General features: G+C 43.4%; 1 protein-coding gene across 1 annotated transcript in view; it reads left to right on the top strand.

The window, feature by feature from the left end:
• LOC103380708 (B-cell lymphoma/leukemia 11B-like) overlaps nucleotides 1-14,321 on the top strand; it is a 28,083-nt gene extending 13,762 nt beyond the window's left edge. Inside the window, 2 exon segments of the mRNA XM_008312754.3 lie at nucleotides 9,161-10,411; nucleotides 10,414-14,321. Coding sequence (XP_008310976.2) covers nucleotides 9,161-10,411; nucleotides 10,414-11,204 — 2,042 coding nt within the window. The 3' untranslated portion in view covers nucleotides 11,205-14,321.
• Nucleotides 14,322-18,158: the final 3,837 nt, after the last annotated feature.

Here is an 18,158-nt window from a genome sequence, read left to right as displayed (position 1 = left end):
TAAGGCCTGCATCTCCCACCAAACACACTCAGAGTGAGCACACAGACACACACACACACACACACACAGACACACAGCTTAAAGGCTCCCACATGAAGGCATCAAACGCTCCACAGCCAGCTTTATGGCACTCATATGGCAGCAGATTTGATATTTTCCTACCACAGCGGGGGAATAAAACTCGCCACTAATTTGGACTGCGAGCGCCACCGCTAACTTTCAGCATGTGTCGACTGACTGTGTCTTCCAGATGTGTGGACTCCGTGATCCTTAACAGCCTTACTTAAGAGGCATTAGAAACCTCACACCCTGTCCCTGCTACGCATGGAGAGTGATGGTGGCACGCTGGTATTCAACACAAACACGCCACTTTGCGTGGAGCTGGAAGTGAAGTGCCGACGTGAGCTTCACGGCCTCGCTGCCGTTGGACCACGAGCTGCTGCGAATCCGTGAACGTGTTTATGTCCTAGGCATAAATAGCGAAAATCTCAGAAATTTTGAGTGCACTCGACTTATTTAGCTTCGTCTTGCTTCTTCACTCTGCGGTTCACGTTTCATCACCAACATTCTCAGTGCTTTTAGCAGTTGAAAGAGTGCCGAAACGCAGTCGATGGGTGAACCTGCTGAGCTGCTCGTTACAACTCTCCTCTAGAGAAACATGTAGATAAAACTCCTCATGCGTCTGTGTGTTCAGCTACTGTGTGAGCTACCCTACAGTATAATCTGCCCCTCTCTGGGCCAAATAGGTGGATTTGTTTTTGGTTTTTTTTGTGACCACAGCTCTCTCTTCAGTTTTTCTGTTAAAAAGTGGTGTGTGTTGGCTTTCAGGGGTACAAAAGCCAACCATTAGTCAAGCTTCGTGGTTGTTGTTCCGATCTCCTTATCTTATTATCGCCCTTTTCTGATTGGGCGGTGTGGCGGGGAGAGAGAATGAGGAGACTGCATTTATGGCTATATTTTTCCCTCTTACAGACTGCCTCGCAGCGAGAGATATTGAAAGCCTTTCATGGTACCCTTATGATTCCCCTTATTTCATCCCTTTTATTTCATTTGTCTTGGGCAATTACTACGAGAGGGAACACAGACGCAGACAAACACGTGACAAGCGTCTTTCGTGTCCGTTTGTCACTTCAACGCCAAGCAGCCAACGAAATCTGGTGTACAAATGAAAACGCGCTCAACCTTTGCACCGGCAGAACAACCGTTCAGTCCACGTTCAAAGTTGTGTGACGGGTTGGGAACGCTTAAAATCTGTAATGCTTGATTCTACATTGTTATACTCTCTATATAAATATATGTGTACATATATACATATATAGACATATATTTATCTGTACCTATATATACATACACATGTAGGATTTCAAATTACACACTCAATATTTTGGAGTGGGGTAGGTTAATTAATTCTGTTCTTGCAACACACACACACACACAAAAAAAATCTAGACAGGTTAAAACCTGTCTGTTAACCTGTCTGTTGCTGTTAATAATTCAGGTGAAGTGCTCCCCTCACACACCACATTTACCTGCAGGATTTGCCTCCTTTTATAAAATGAAAAAAAAAAAAGAAAGAAAAGTTAACCATGCACATACATCACTACAATACTAGGTCTCTACCCACAGCGCCAGTTAAGTGAATACATCTGCTCTGCTGTGTTCCACGTTTGAAAAAGGGCCTGCACTGTCATGTCCAGAGATGACATTGCAGACAGGGGAGTTAACTGCTTAAGGTTATGGGGCTTCGCTCTCCCTCTATACTGGTGCAATTCATACTTTTTTTTTTTCTTCCATAAAGCCTTCTCCTCTGTGTCTGTCTTTCCCAGAGCAGAACAGAGTAAGCCAAAATGAAATAAAGCCCAAGATGTTATCAGGGTGATTGGTGCCAGCGGAGCATGTCTAGGCCTGTGGTCTGGCGGGGCAGCGCTGGCCTGTACCAGTACTTGCATATATGTGTGGGTATGTGTGTGTGTGTGTGTGTGAGTGAGTGTGTGTCCTGAAGGCAGTGGATAGATGAAAGCTTTCTTTAACCATAAGCTATGCAGGAGCCGTGCCAGAAGCAGGAAATGTATCAGCGTGATAACAGCCAGAAAGACAGAGAGAAAACGAGAGAGAGGAGAAAGGGAATGAGAGAAATGAGAGAGAGAAGAAGAGAGTGAGAAAGAGAGAAGGGGAGGCCACTGAGAACCAATTTGGGGGAAGCCTGGGGCCAAACTCAGCCCCATCACACATTTCACATGTCACTTCATAAATATGTGCTGGGTGTGTGTGTGTGTCAAGAGATGAATCTATACACACTGCATGTCTGCATTTGTATGTGAGCACAGGGGTGCATTTGAGGTTACCTGAGTGTGTTCTTGGGACTTGAGAGAGAGAGAGAGAGAGAGAGAGAGATAGAAAGAGAACAGAATTCACCTGGAGACATGACCAGAGCTGTGCTTACAATGTGCCTCGAGTCTTTAAAGGCCTTAAAGACCAAAGAGAGACAGATCAACGGAGAGGAGTAAAGATTAAAAGATTAAGATTAGGATACGTTTTTAAATTTTTTTTTTAACATTACAAAAGTGCTACAGACCGAAAAAAATATTATTTCTGCATAATTATTTTAATCTAACTGCACATATACCCTTCCCAAGTGCTTTAGGTTAGTTGAAGAAAACTGAATCATAGCTTACATATAAAGTGATTAATGTTGAACATTTCAACCGCCCTAGTTTGCATCTCGTCGGTAGATAAGAAGATCATCTCGTCTGTTTGCTTTAAGTAAAGTTTCGACCTTTGCTTATATTACAACGTTGTAGTCTCCAGGTACAGGGAGATGACTTTGAACAGATAATATTTGAAAAATATAAATGTAAAAAATAAAATCTAGCCTTTTTCAAGTACACATTTTGTATTCATCTTTAAATTATTTATAAAACATATAATCCAAAAAGACTGCAGGAAGTCGTTTCCGAAATTGTCGGGCTCTGTGCCATGTGTATAATCTCATTTCTAATTTTTTTATACATGTGATATGTATACAGTTTTGATTTGCCAGAGCAGTTAAAGAGAGAACATCTTTGCTCTATTTATAAATTTGACTCTCTCTTTGCTTTTGTCACTTCAGTTTAGTAAGCTAACACTAATTAGATAGCTCGAAAAATGGTGTCAAACGATGCCGCGCTGCCGGTGCCCTCTCTAGCCTCGCAGTCTCTGCTCTGCACTCAGGCAGAGGGAAATGCACTGTATCCTCTCACAGCCCTAAATTGCAGGAATTAAATATTAAATGAAGGAAAATGTAGCGTAATAGTGAAATAGCTCATGCATGTTCAGGCTCTGTTTCTCAGTCACTGGAATGGCTTCTACGCCATTCCTCAAGCATGTGAGGGGCAAGTTTTATAGCAGGCTGATTGGGCTGGAAGGACTTGTGTGCTTCATTCAGGGCCACAGTGGTATTTTCCTGTGGGCTGCTAGTTAAGGCTGCTTGGCTCCGAACGGCAGAGGCCAGCTGGGGAACATTACTACTGCCGAAAGAATATAGTATCCTCTCACAGAATGGTTGACTCAGATTCTCCTTCTGAATATGGTTGCTGTTTGTACACCTTCCACACAAACACCTACAATTATACATAGACACACAGAGACACAAGCTATATGTACTTATCACACGCTGTGATTAGCACTGGGATCCCTATCTGTAATGCTATAGGGTGTTTTGTTTAATTTAATTCATGAAGCAGAAAACAAATAAAGACCTTTTTTTCATAGAGATAATATACGTAATGCAATGTTTATATTAAATGAGGAGTGAGATAAAAAAAAAAATTAATAAGCCGACAGTGCTTAATTTGCATGTCACTCATATGTCAAAGTCAATTTCCTTCCCACTGTCAATGACTAGGAAATTGATTTTCTGCAGTTCCTAAATGCTTCAACTGCAGCTCATTCTGAGCTGAAACCACAAGCAAACATTGTGGCAGTCCACTAAGTCAGTTTTTATTGTCATAGATTTTGTTGTCTTTTCTTTTCTTTTCAATTTTATTTAATTTTTTTTAGTTTTTTGTCATTTGATGCCATCACCTGTCCAAAGAAATCACATTTATTATGTGTTATATATGAGGTGGGCAATTTTCTCAAAGAAGAAAATCAACACTCTCTGCTTCTCAGTAGCAGCTTCTCCTATAAATCAGCAACGTTGTGCAGAATTAAATTACCTCATTGCATTTGTTTCTTTCTTTTTTTTTTCCTTTTAAGTTCTGTGATTTGTTTCCGCTACCGTGTAACGGTGAAGTGGGCTGGTGATGGAATGAGAGATAAAAGACCCTGTAAACTGCCTCTCGTTTAAAATGGAAATGCAGGTGATAAAGCAAAACAATGCACAGCATCTGCTCCCATAGTGGCTGGCCTTTTTATATATATTTATTTTTTCTCCATTTCTTTTTCCCTTTTTTTGCCTGGTTGCTTTTGCCTACACATCTTACCATCTTTTTTTTTCCTTTTCTTCATCTCACTTCTCTATTTCCAGCTTGATTGTCACTCATTTATCATCATTACATGACAGACAGGGAACTCCAAATGATGTGTTCGCATATTCTCAAAACCAAAACACACAGACACACACACACAGACACACAGACAGACAGGGATAGTTTTCACAGCTGATGGTGACTCAGTCTTAGAGAAAGGTCACCGAGGTCTTGGCTAATGCAGTTCATAGATTTACTTTTTTCTTTTCATCCTCTCTATCCTGTCTGGCTGTGTAACTCCCCCCTTCTTTTTTCTCCTTCCTCCTTGTCCTCACCATGCCAGAGTCATAGTTCTTTAGTGACCGAGATCCAGCTATTTTTCACAGCATGTCCCCTTTGCCCTCACTGGGATAAGTTGCCCCATGGCAGTAACGTGCTCCCTCGGTTGTGCTACATGACAGCCTCTTTGACTCCTGTATTGTTGTACAGCTGGCCTTGCACCGTGTATGTGTGCGTGTCTATGATCAAGTTGTTGGAGATACCTGATCCCTTTTATTGTTCATTTGACCCGCATCCCAGAAGGCATGAGGGTCAGGGTGGAGTACACTGATACTTGGTACAAGTGCTTAATGTGTACTGGAAGACGGGGGAGAGAGAAAATGAAGGGAGAAGTATATTTAGCCAATGGGAGAGAAATATTTTTAATAGTGCCTTTAGTCCCTTACACTTTTCTCTGACTTCAGAAACTAAGAACTGTGTCTTTAAATTCTCTTTTGGGCTGTCAGGCATTTCAGATGGTCATATTGGCTGCAGACAGACAGACACACACACACACACACACAGATGTACATGGTTAGCAGGCCAAAGCTGGTTCGAGTTAACATGGAGCCAGTCACACTGTGTGAGAGCCTTACCCCCTGCCTGCTACTGCCACCCTCCGCAGTCGCTCTCTTTCTTTCCGTCTCTGTATCTCACTACTTCTCCAACTACATACGTGTGACAGTTATCTGCTGCTCTCTGGGGCCGCGGCTTAACACACTGGGTCCACATCCCCGGTGAAACATGCAAAGACGAGCGCGTCGCAAAAGTTGATCTACGTGGCCCTGATTAGCCCTCTTCATGACAAACAAGCCATCAGAGCAAAGGGGAGTGGGGCACGGAAGAAGAAGGAGGTGGAGGAGGAGCAGGAGGAAAGGATGGGAGATGTGAGAAGGAGGAGAAGAGCAGAGGTGTAGGGAGGGGACAGGGGTGAGCAGAAGACTCTGGGACCCCTGGGGACCCCTAGATCACAGCCATGCTAATGAGGAGTTGCTTTGCCAGCAGCAGAGGTGTCAGCTAACCCCTGACAGGTGCACACACACACGCGCGCTCACACACACACAGACACATGCACACACACACGTTACACCCAGAAGGCATGTACTGGCTCATGCACGTGTGTGTGTGTGTGTGTGTGTGTGAGAGAGTGTGTGTGCATGCAGAAAAGGTAGAGGAGAGGCTGCAGGGGCAGGTTTCAGTCCCAGTGGCCTAGCCTACGGGCGGCTTTGTTCTGTATGCTAATCTGTCGCTGCGGCGTTCTGTCGCCCTTGATGGAATGTTGGAGCAGTAGAGCAGACCTGAACCTAGAGACTGATGCAGTCCACACACACACACACACACACACACACGTAACAACTGTACTGTAACACATCACCTGCCTCCCGACTCACAGCCTGATACCAACTTTGCTCCTAGGACAAATTATATTTCACCTTTATGCCCTGAGTGTACTACAGTGGAGACACTTGTAGAGTAAAAAATCTCCTTATTTTTAATTATGATTTTTCCCTCTGAGCTTTGCACGTGTGAATCAAGCCTTGGTGAATATTTATTACCATCTACGTAGCGTTTATCTGTCGGTTCTCTTCGACCGTCTTATTGAACGCTAAGCTTTTGAATTTGGGTTATTTTTCTGTGGTCTTATTGTAAGCCTTCCTGGATTTGAGCTCTTGATGAGGGGCCTAAAAAAATGCAAGTGTAAAATAAATGCTGGGGTGGGGGCACGGGGGGGTGGGGGGTCTCAGGCAAAGCCTTATATTTGTAGGCATATGGTGCAGGCATTTATGTGTTGCCCTTGCATTCTCAGACCAACTTCTCCACACTGGCCATATGCATACAGTCAATACCATGGCTCCACTTCATTCACTGGCATTTTGTTTGTACTTTTAAGGAAAAATAATGGCTATAAAAGGCAATCTGGAAAGAATAAAATCTGATGTAAAGCTCAGATCTTAGACCCTGAAGACTGGGTTAATTGGGCTGGTGGTTTAGTAAAAAAACCAACCCGGGAGAGAAGGAGAGCATTATTACTGGCCCACCTCAGCTTCATGCATGTGCCAATGTTTTAATAACTTCCTCCAGGCCTCCTGGCCCTTAGCCCTCATTTTGTAGAGAAGGGCAAAGAGCTGGTCTTTATGCCACTCTCAGGTTTTTCTGTCATCTCTGTCTTGTCTAAAAGTCCGGCTGAGTGGACACATGGGCAGAGACAGGAGGTTTTATCCAGCCATCCATACATCCATCTATATGTTTGTCTCTACGTCTGTCAGTCAATAAATCATGGCCCCCCCCCCCCCTGTTTTCCTCTCCTTGTTTTCTTACCCTCCCCCTGTCTGCGTGCTTGCCTCGCTTGCTTGTTTAGGAAGTTAGTAACATTTGTCTTAGGTCGTCATTAGGCAGTAGCCATCAGCTGCCACTCTATTTAGCTGCCACGCTTCCTTTAACAACATATGGCTCGCCAATGTAAGATATGACAAGATGCAAATGTGTTGCCATAGCGTTGATGGTGTGGAAGGTTGTGGGGGCGGTGGTGTTGAATGATTGTTTAGCTGTTTGTTACGGCCCTGTGTGTAGACCAAAATAGATCAACAATTTTCTTTAAAAAAAAAGAGAGAGAGAGACACAATTTGGTAAATTAGCAGGTTAATGAAACCTCTCTTCACTTTATATTGATCCTGGGATACTGATAGGATTAGCTCCCAAGTCCATACACCCCTCTGGGTCCCACAGGGTATGTAAATGGCTTGAGTGTGTCATTGTGCATGCGTGTGAATGTACATGTGTACTCAAGCATGTCTCGCCCCTAAAGTCCCTCCACCTCTCTGCTCCTCCTCTTCTACCCTTCCCTCTCTTGCTCTCTTCTTCCTTTCCAAAGCTGTTAAGCTGCCCAGCTCTCCGCTGCCAAGCGGCTGTGTGAAGCCTAGCCAAACTAAACACGGGCAGGCAGCCCACTACTTGTCCCCCCCACACACACACACACGCAGTCTCTCTCTCTCTCTCTCACAAACACACACACAGTCACACATTTGTGCTCACACATATGTATACACACACACACACGCTTGCACACACGCGAGTAACAGGAGTCGGGTCATGTCCCACCCCACGCAAACAGTGCGAGTGATGGCTGCACCAGAGCTACACTAATAACAGAGAAAAACAGACAGAATCAGTAAATGAGCCCCTCATTAACTTTCTCTGACCCCATCTCCCCCGGGGAAAGCCAAACCGATCACACGGCCAAATCAGCTTCCTGTACTAGACACCGATCCAACATCAGCTTCCGCTCATCTGTCCCGCACTGTGTGAATTTGTGGTCGCACATGTGAGAGACAGAGAAGGAAAATGAAGAAAGTGTAGCAGTGTTTGCATGTGTGTTTAACATTCCATGACAATGGGTGGCTCTGAGACAGACAGCCATCTTAAAGACTTTTTTCTTGTTCGCATAATACTCGAGACAAGACCCAATTCTCCTCCCTTGTGTTTTTCCTTCTGGGCTTCAGGACCACCGTACCAACTTGACTCAGCTTGCGGTAGCTGCTGATCATAAAGTAGATGCAGATGCAAGCAGACATGGGACTGTGGAAATGCCCTTTCTGCGCTAGCCTGTGTTGAATTAGATGAACCCCCTACCCTGGCTTTTTTATGAGTGGCAGGCAGACTGACAGTGCCATGCTGCAGTGACTGATAGATTCATTTAGGATTATTAAGTCTCGCCATTTAAAAGGAGCAATTTGTTACTGAGTGACGTTCGGTCCCTTTCTGTGTGCGCTGTGTGTGTGTGTGAACCACAACAGATCACTTTACTGTACCAGTTATTAAACCAGTGACGTAGAGCTTCATTTAATGTGGATGTGGTGTTAAGACCAGAGGGGTCTTTACTGTTTACACACCGGCTCCATCACCTCTCTCTCTTCTCCTTTTCTGCCTCTCCTTTTCTCTCTGATGCCTCACGGTCTCACCACCACCCCTTACTCTCACCCATATTTCTTTTTTTTTTCCTTTATTGCTGTGTTTTTTCTCCCTGGCCGTCTCCCCTGTCTCCATATGGAAATGACACAGTAGACGAGATGGATCTGTGTATTAAAGCTTAGCTGACATTAGAATTAGCATAATGTGTCATGGCCTTAGGGCAGTACCTGCCATCTGCATTAGCCCGTAGACACACACAAGCACTCAAAATTTTTATATGCACAGAGACAAAGCCCATAGAAGAGCACACAAGAACATAAGCGCACAATTAATTTTACTCACCGTAACTTTACGCTCGCAAAACAACAGGTTGATTTAAATTAAAAATTAAAAAAATTAAAAAAAATTAAGTCAGATGTTTTTTTTTATTTTTTTCAGTTTGTTTGAACCGACATTAACATTTTCATCATTTTCTTGGCCCACAGATAAAGATGAACCATCCAGCTACATCTGCACTACGTGTAAGCAGACCTTCACCAGCGCCTGGTTCCTGCTCCAGCACGCCCAGCACATTCACGGCATCCGCATCTACCTGGAAAACCACATAATTAACTGCTCCCTCACCCCTCGCATGGCTCTGCCTCCACCACCTGGTGCTGATGCTCTGCCTCGTTCTCCTCTTCCTACCTTCCTTGGTGACACCAACAATCCATTTCACCTTCTTCGCATGGCCGCGCCCCTGCTCAGGGAACATCCTCCGCCCCCAGGTTACATGGAGACACGGCTGCCCGCAACGCCACCATTTGTAAGTCCTCCACCTCCCCCAAGACCTCCACTGGGGCCAGAGGAGTTGGGGCTGCTATCCCAGCACCCCAGTGCCTTTGAGAGGGTAATGCGAATGACACCTATGGAACCTCCTTCCATGGACTTCTCCAGACGTCTTAGAGAACTGGCAGGCAACACAACCAATAGTGGTGGGCCCACACCCCCCCTCTCACCCAACCGTATGCCACCCACACACCGTCTTCTGAGTCCTACGCTTTTTCAGCCTGGTGCCAAGCCCCCAGCATTTCTTACCTACACCCAACAACCACCCACTCCCCAGGGGGGCCATGGTTCAAGCAGCCCTCCTGAGGCCCAAGGTCAAAACCAGGCTCCAGGGAAAGTTAAATCCTGTGAGTTCTGTGGCAAGATTTTCAAGTTCCAGAGCAACCTGATTGTCCACAGGCGCAGTCACACTGGAGAGCGGCCATACAAGTGTCATCTATGTGATCATGCCTGTTCCCAGGCCAGCAAGCTCAAAAGGCATATGAAGACACATATGCACAACAAGCCTGGCTCTATGACTGGATCTCCAGAGCAGGAAAACAGAGAAGAGGGAGGGGAAGACGGAGAAAAAAACAGAGAGGCAGAGCCAAGAGTGATGGGAATGGACAACGACGAGGAGGAAGATGAGGAAGAGGAAGAAGAAGAGGAAGAAGAAGAGGAGGAGGAGGAACTGAAGAACGGATGTCGTCCAGATTCCAATCTGAGTGAAGACTCGCAGGAGTTTGGCCAGAACAGAGAAAATGGCCCAACACAGTCTCCTGAACAGAAGCTCCTAAGCAGGGACAGAATAAACGACAGTGGTGGCGTGAGCATCATGCACCCGTACAACCACATGGACAATCACCTTCGATTTAATCCCAATAAGAGAAATCTGGAGAGACAGCCTAACGGAGACGGTGGAGAGAAAGACAAAGAGAAAACGGGAGGGAGCAGGAGAGAGAGCGGGATGAGCACGAGAAGGATCAGAGGCCTATGATGAATGGCAGAGTAAGTGTATCAGAAGCAGATTCCTTTCCTGGGCTGTTCCAGCGTCGGCCCACCCCTATCACCAGCCTGAGTCCCTCCAACAAAAGGATCAAGATTGAGAAGGAACAGCTGGAGCTTCCCCCAACCATACCACTTATCTCTCCAGAGAACGTCTACTCTCAGCTCCTGGCTGGTTACGCAGCTTCACGCCACTTCATTAGAGAACCCTTTTTGGGGTTCACTGATTCCCGTCAGTCACCATTTGCCACCTCCTCAGAGCATTCCTCTTCAGAGACAGGGAGCCTTCGTTTCTCCACCCCACCTGGTGAGCTGATGGAAGGAGGGAGCGCCTCAGGCCGCAGCGGCAGCAGCACTCCCCTTCTCCTGCGCGGGCCCGGACCAGGAAGGCCCCCGAGCTCCAAGGACAGACGAAACGATACGTGCGAGTACTGCGGCAAGGTGTTCAAGAACTGCAGTAACCTCACGGTGCATCGACGCAGCCACACAGGAGAGCGGCCCTACAAGTGTGACCTGTGCAGCTACGCTTGTGCCCAGAGCTCCAAGTTGACACGCCACATGAAGACCCACGGGCAGTTTGGAAAAGAGGTGTACCGCTGCGACATCTGCCACATGCCCTTCAGTGTTTACAGCACACTGGAGAAACACATGAAAAAGTGGCACGGTGAACATTTGATGGCCAGTGGAGTCAAACTAGAGCAGGCGGACAGAGGTTAAGGCAGCAACTGTTAGATATACAGAGTGTATACAGAGAGCATACACAGACATGCGCACCACATGCACTCACACCTACACACACACACACACACTGAATCCTTATAACCACTTCTTTAGCTATGGGGCTTGGCTGGATGATCTCTTTCTCTTAAAAAAAAATTGAGACTGATTGATGTTCATCTTTTTCATTTGTCACAGAAACTGCCACACCTGAGAATATAAACAAAGGAAACCTAAATGAGAATTTGTCCAGAATGACCATTTTGGTGTTTCCTGGCAAACTGTCTGAGGATTTTGTTTTTCAGTTTGGAATCCATGGAGCCTTTCTACTGTGCAATAATTTCTTTATTTATTGGATTTTTGTAATGATATTTGGCATGTGCAGATTCATCTTTGTGGGATTTGATATGGAGTTAGTTTTGAAATGTGCTCAAAGTTAGGAAATTTTTTGCGTCTAACATATATCTGGAAAGACTCCCTAAAATTAAATATTCTTTTTTTTTTCCTTTATGGAAGCCTATTATCATGTGAAAGTAATGTTTTATGAAGCCATTAGCTTTTAAAAGTAAAAAATATTGTTTTCTATCTTAGCTGCAGCAGCGGACTACAATCCATTCCCTCACACAGGCCTGAAGCACTGAATGTCAACCTGACAAAAAATAACACATGCTGGATTTTTTGGAAAAATCCAACGTGTCCTGTAGACCTGATACGATGCTCTTGATTTATTCAGGGATTTTTCGCCATCCCCCTTTTTAAAAAATGGCATGTGAATATTTAAAAAAAAAGAGTAGTTACTGTATTGCTGTCCTCGCTTCAGTCAGGACATAAATAAAGGTTGCACTTCACAGAGGGACCCTTACTGATGCTCAGAACATTCCCATTGTAGGATTAAACCAACATATTTAATATGTTGAATATTTTGAGTCTAGTTGTGATTAATGTGAGAAAAAGAAGAGTCCTGTTTATGGTCTGTAAATATATTCTTTTTTTTAAAATGTATGTTTAAGTAGCCCTGATCTTACATTAAAAAGGCCTAAAATTTAACAATCAAAAGACCAGCTGCTTGCATCATCCACCATAAATGCTAAGTGTAACCATCATCCACTGTTGCTTTTTCCGATCCACACGATTACCACTCACACACCTATCTAATGTGTGCTTACTCTGAAGAGATTTGTTAACTGTAAGCTACTTCAACAATTGTAACTATTTCTTAGTCATTCTCCATCTCCATCTAGTGTCGGACATGGCGTCTGTCTTTCTCCGACGAGCACTGACTCTACCATGCCCACCTCCCCGCCTCTCCCCTCTAGGATGCACAAAATGGTTTCAAATGAAATTCATATCAATATGTGTTAGCGCGTGTGTTCTTGGTACTACAGCGCGCTCTAAGCCTCTCTCCGATGCCGTCTTTTCACAGTTCACTAGCTCAGATTCATGCATTAGTGAGGCTTTTAAAAGCAAGCCGGTTCATTCGCCTCACAGAGTGATATGGGTTTAACTCCCACTAACAGATTTTGAGACAGTATGCATGTTCATGACTTTTGGGGATTACGGTTTTTATTTTCTGCATCATTCATTCTGAAATGAATCCCGTTAAAAAAAAAAGAGAGCCTATAGGAGTTATGACCATTTTGAGCACAGTAGCATCAGGTGACCTTGTGTATGGGATTTTCTTTTAGTAAAAAAACTCAAGAACGGGAGCTATGGAATGAAGAAGTGTGAGAAAGGAAAAAAGAGAGGAAGCGAGACCTTTTCCAGAGAAAAGAGTCATTCAAATGAAATTGAAAGCATATGAAAATTATATTTTGTTGGTTTCCTTTGGGTTTTTTTGTTTTGCTTTTGTACCCAAATGCACATCGAGTGGCCACATCTTGTAATGGACCATCAGAGTAGACACAGAACGAGCGTCAGAGGGAGGGAGGAAAACCCACATAAAAGGAGACAGAGACAACATCCTTCATCCTACTACTGCTATTCTCAGTTGTCAGAATCATCCTTACCTGAGAGTTTGTCCTGCCTCCCTGGCCTGTTGTCAGGATCTGTGTGTGGAAGACGACGTACCTGCAATGAAAATTCCTTTTTTTTTAATTTGCATTTTTCTTTTGACAAGGGAAATGACATTACGGTCAGAGCAGCTCTCCATAAGCTATTCACTTACCACATATTCCTACATATTCCTGTGAATTAACATGAGGCGTGAAATCAGCAGAAGAGCAACATTCAGCTTGCTAACAGATGTTGACGCACAAGTGCAAAATACCCCGGTCCTGTTTTTAATCCCACAGCGCCATAAAAGTAGGGAAATTTATCAGATAGAAATGATGGTATTGATCCAGACCACACATGGACTTTAAGTCTTACAATATGTTTACAGTGTTGAAGTATGCCATTAATGAAATACTCTGTGTAAGTGTTTAAAATGATAATAAAGTATTGTTTTTCTCCAATGTTCTTTCAAATGTTTTTGAATGCCATAGCAGTTTTGTATGATTATCCTGGTGGAGGGATTTTATCTTCATAAATATGTTTCTGTATAATTACTTGTTCGCTGTATGGGAAGATGATTTTTAAAATAATGTAATATTGCAGAATCATGCCAGATTATTATTATTTTCCTAATAAGAGTGGTGCCATTAGACTTACGGTCTCTTTAAGTTTTTTTTTTTTTTTTGGTGAAGCTATCCCTCAAGGATGTAAAACAAAATGATTAAAAAAATATTCAAATTAAATGAGTGTACTTAAAAGCTGAACCTTATGCTTGGGAATATTATGGTTTGTGAGGGAATGTTTGTTTTTCTTTACTTTCTATGAGACATCCATGGACATTATTGAATTTCTTTGCTGTTTTTTCTTGTGGTTGGCTGAAGGTCTTGTGATGGCACTTGCAGCTGTAACTTTAAATACATTTTCATATTTCACTTTTCACGTACACTCTTTGTACAAAATAGTTTCCTTGTTCCTTTGGAGAGGAGTGCATCATTGTGAAAAAAAGTGATTTCAGAGCAGTACACATCTGCTGTTTTGAACATATATGTATTTTTGTAATGTGTTGAAAAATCAATACAAAAAGCCAACACTTCAATAAATGTTGCAATTGCTCTATGACTGAAAGGATTTGTTCTGTTTATTTCACCTGATTCGCTCTAGCGTAGTACATGCTCATTAATAATTTTCTTTTGCCTAATGGTAGTTGATAATTGTTTTCTATATTATAGAATTTGAAATATTCATAAATAATAAATATAAAATATCGTTTAAAATATAGACAGTACATTTATTAATATTATCATCTTTTACCTCTTTTCAAGGTGGCGGAGGAGCTGGAGCCAATCCATGGAGTCATCGACCAGGTTGTCAGTTTCTCAGTCCATTAAAGGCCACATGTAGAGACAAAAATGTGGTTACATTACATTCGTATGTATAGTCAATTTGAATTGTCCAGTTAACCTAATCTACAGCATTACAGGCCATTAGTTACACAACATCATCTTTTTGCTGTTAGGCAAGAGCACTTACCACGATGTTAGCGTTGACGCATCAATGCACATATAATACTTAATACATGATTCTCCCAAACCCTCAAACTTAAATGCTGCTTCAACAAGCAGCTGCAAATTCAGATAGTTAATACAGTGAATTACACATGAAATAAATGGCAGATCCATCCAATTTCATTTAAATAAATAACCTTGGATTAATTCAAATTAATATTTACATTTAATATATATGTGACAGATATTACATCCTTTCCTCAACAGGAGACTTGAGTTATTTGGGGTCATATATTTAGATTTATTTGGGATGCTATTGGCTGACAGTGTCTTGAGCTTCATGAATGTTCTTGGCATGGAATCGGGGACCTATCAGGTATGTCTTGACATCAAGCCAATGGCAGTCAACCTGTCCGGACTTGAGCCCTTACTGCCATAACATAGCAGTGAATACACGGTGTGTGTGTGTGAGGACAAAGAGAAAGAAGAAACACAACTATAGAATAGAGATAGAGAAGAAAAAAGAAAGCTGGTCCAGAGCTGGTTTTGTGCGGAGACAAATAAGGAGGAATTCTTACAGCTTGCCAGCTCTTGCCACACACACAACTCATGAAGTTCCAAATTATCTACGATTCTCAGTAAAATAAAAATTATTACCTCAAAACATTCTGAAAATAATCAAACGCACATCTACAAATTGCTTTCACAGATTATGTTTGGAGAACTTGGTGTTCGCACAAACGGACTGCAACTTTTCCAACAGCGCGTGTGTGTGTGCGCATGTGTGTGTATGCGCCTGAAGGCGGACATCTGCATGCCATGTTGATGATTCTGGTCTTCTGGTCAGCAGAAATGTGCACACTGAGGAGATGTCACATTCCCACAGCTTCTCATCCAAAGACCTAACTATTAACATTTGGACCCGGCAGACAATCAGTGGCTCCGCATCTTTTTTTCATTATTTCAAAAAAGGTAAACGAATGACTAATTGTCATATTGTCGTACAATGCTCTAAGATCATTTATATATAAAAAATGTGTTTACAGTATTTAATTGTTAATGTTTTGAATGAAACTGACAGGAGGAGCATTTATATAAAAAAAATGTGTTTACAGTATTTAATTCTTAATGTTTTGAATGAAACTGACAGGAGAACAGAAAAGTTGTTTATTTTCAAAAACTCAGTAAATCATAATATAACTTCTACCGTGTTATTATAAAGCTTATTTTCAGTTTATGTCCACACTAAATTATATAATCAAAGACCACACAAAAGTGTGATTGCTGTCCCGTTCCGAATGGAACAAGTGATTTAAAAGAAGACCTCTTCTGAAGAAGACCTCCTCTTGTGAGCCTAGTGCCGTGGGAGAAAAGAGTCCTGGAGTGCCAGTGATGAGGAGGTGCCGTATCTTCTTCACCACTGGGCAGTGGCCCTGTCACAGACAAAGTGGCAGAGCGGGAGATGGGAAATCATGATTTGGAGTAAAACCACCTCCTTGGGGAACAGGGTGTCAGCAGAGATTGTGGTGCAAGCCGTGGCCCACACAGCACCACAAGGACGCCGCAGAGACCCTGCGCTCCTCTGGATCACAGGCCTCAGGCCCCGCCGGCCTCTCTGTACATATCCAGTTACTAATCTACCAGTCCTGACCAATGATGCTGGCCGCCCAGTGAGCTGAATGGGGGTTCGCCTTGTGACAGCGACCAGAGTAAATCCAGCCCAGCTGAGCGCCTTTGGGAACGGGAAAATAAAAGGAGGATTGAAAGAGCCAGAAAACGGATGGAAGAACAAGCTCGAAGAGTGGTCAGGAGACAGAGAGCGGTGTGGTCAGACGTGGTCACCTAACAGCTGGGACATGGGAATGTTCTCCTCTGGGAGACTGTGACCCTGAGGAACAAAGGCTTTGTGGTCATGTTGTGCATGTCAGGGAAGGACAGGAAATGCTGACTTTTTCAGAGGGAAGCACTGAAACCACCCAGTGGGAGGTTTTGGTCGTTTATGGCACAACCGCACTGTCAAGAATCATAACGGCACTCACTCAAAACAGAAATGACAACTCCGGGTTGCTATAATTGCCTCTCATATAATCAGAAGGATCCATTGCCGTAGAAGAGCTAGAGTCTATTGTTTGACGAGCAGAACTTTGATTTGCCTCTAGTTTGTTCAACTCACCTACACTGCAAACAACGACGAGGGACGGAGGTCCACGCCAACACATGAACATGTAATCTCCAGAACAACATGTTCGTTACAGAAGTTGCCCTGAACACACTGTTGCTTAGACATGGAGACACAGTCAGCAAAGACATTTGTTTGTCTTTGTGCTCGTGCAGCTACATCTTCATCATCCCCAAATTTCAGGCAACCGTGTCCTTTCTCTTTCTTTTCATTACTTGGCAAATTTCAGGCAACCGTGTCTTGTCCTTTCTCTTTCTTTTCATTACTTGTTTTCTTTTTTGTATATTTTTAATTTATTTGTTTCTTTACATCTTTTTGTTTCCTCTTTCCTGTTACTATTTGATAGATACTCTAGATCCACTTTCTCTCTTCATGACTTTTTTTACTTTCTCCTCCCCTCCATTCTATTTCCCTCCCATTTTTTTCTGTCCTCCTGTCAGTGTCGTCCCATCGGTGTCAGACCTCCCAGGTGGGCACAGACACAGGTAGATAGATACCATGGTGGGGAGCTTCGAGGCTGTCGGCTTCCTGACGCCTGACCTGCCCCCCCCCCCCCGTGCACGCTCACACACACCTCGCCTCAGGGGGGTCAGTGTCATTGTTGACATTGGACACACGGTTGTCTTGGTGCAATATTAAATCTTCTCATTTGATTTGGACTATAATTATGTCGTAAAAACAAACTGGCTGTGAAGCTGTGGCCCGCCAGTGTGATCTACTTTCATCAAGTGCAGACTGGCTTAATTATAGAGTGCGCCGTACACCCATCTTTCACTGGGCAGCTTTTCCTGCTGCTTCTTTAAGCCATCACATTCTTTTATTGTGTGTTAATCACAAGGCAATTGGGCCGTTTGCAGTGGCTGGGGGTAGATTTTAACACTGGTCTGTACACATCCTGCATGCTCTGGAGGAAAAAAAAGACTCATGTTAAGAATTGTGCATAGCATTCGTCTATTTTCGCGGAATACTTAATGATTGGCTTTCACTCACACAAAGATATTCAAATGCTGAAAAATGCTGACAATAAAGGATTTGGTGTTCTTTGTGTCAGCCCTAGTGCGAGTAAAGACAGATAAAAAGGTAGCCTGGACAATGGATGACCAAATCTCATTAAAGAAATCACAAATGTGGATGCCTGCAAATAAAACTTCCTCGTTTGGCCACTTGGATGTTTCTGTTACATTATTTTAACAAGAAACCGTAAATCACTTGAAGAAATCACACTCAGTATGGAGAGCTATGAATGTTACGAGCAGCTGATTTCCTCACTGCCATGGC

This window comes from Cynoglossus semilaevis, chromosome 7 (assembly GCF_000523025.1).
Source record: "Cynoglossus semilaevis isolate Cse_v1.0 chromosome 7, Cse_v1.0, whole genome shotgun sequence".
In the NCBI taxonomy this organism is placed as follows: Eukaryota; Metazoa; Chordata; class Actinopteri; order Pleuronectiformes; family Cynoglossidae; genus Cynoglossus; species Cynoglossus semilaevis.
This window is presented reverse-complemented; position numbering and strand designations above follow the sequence as displayed.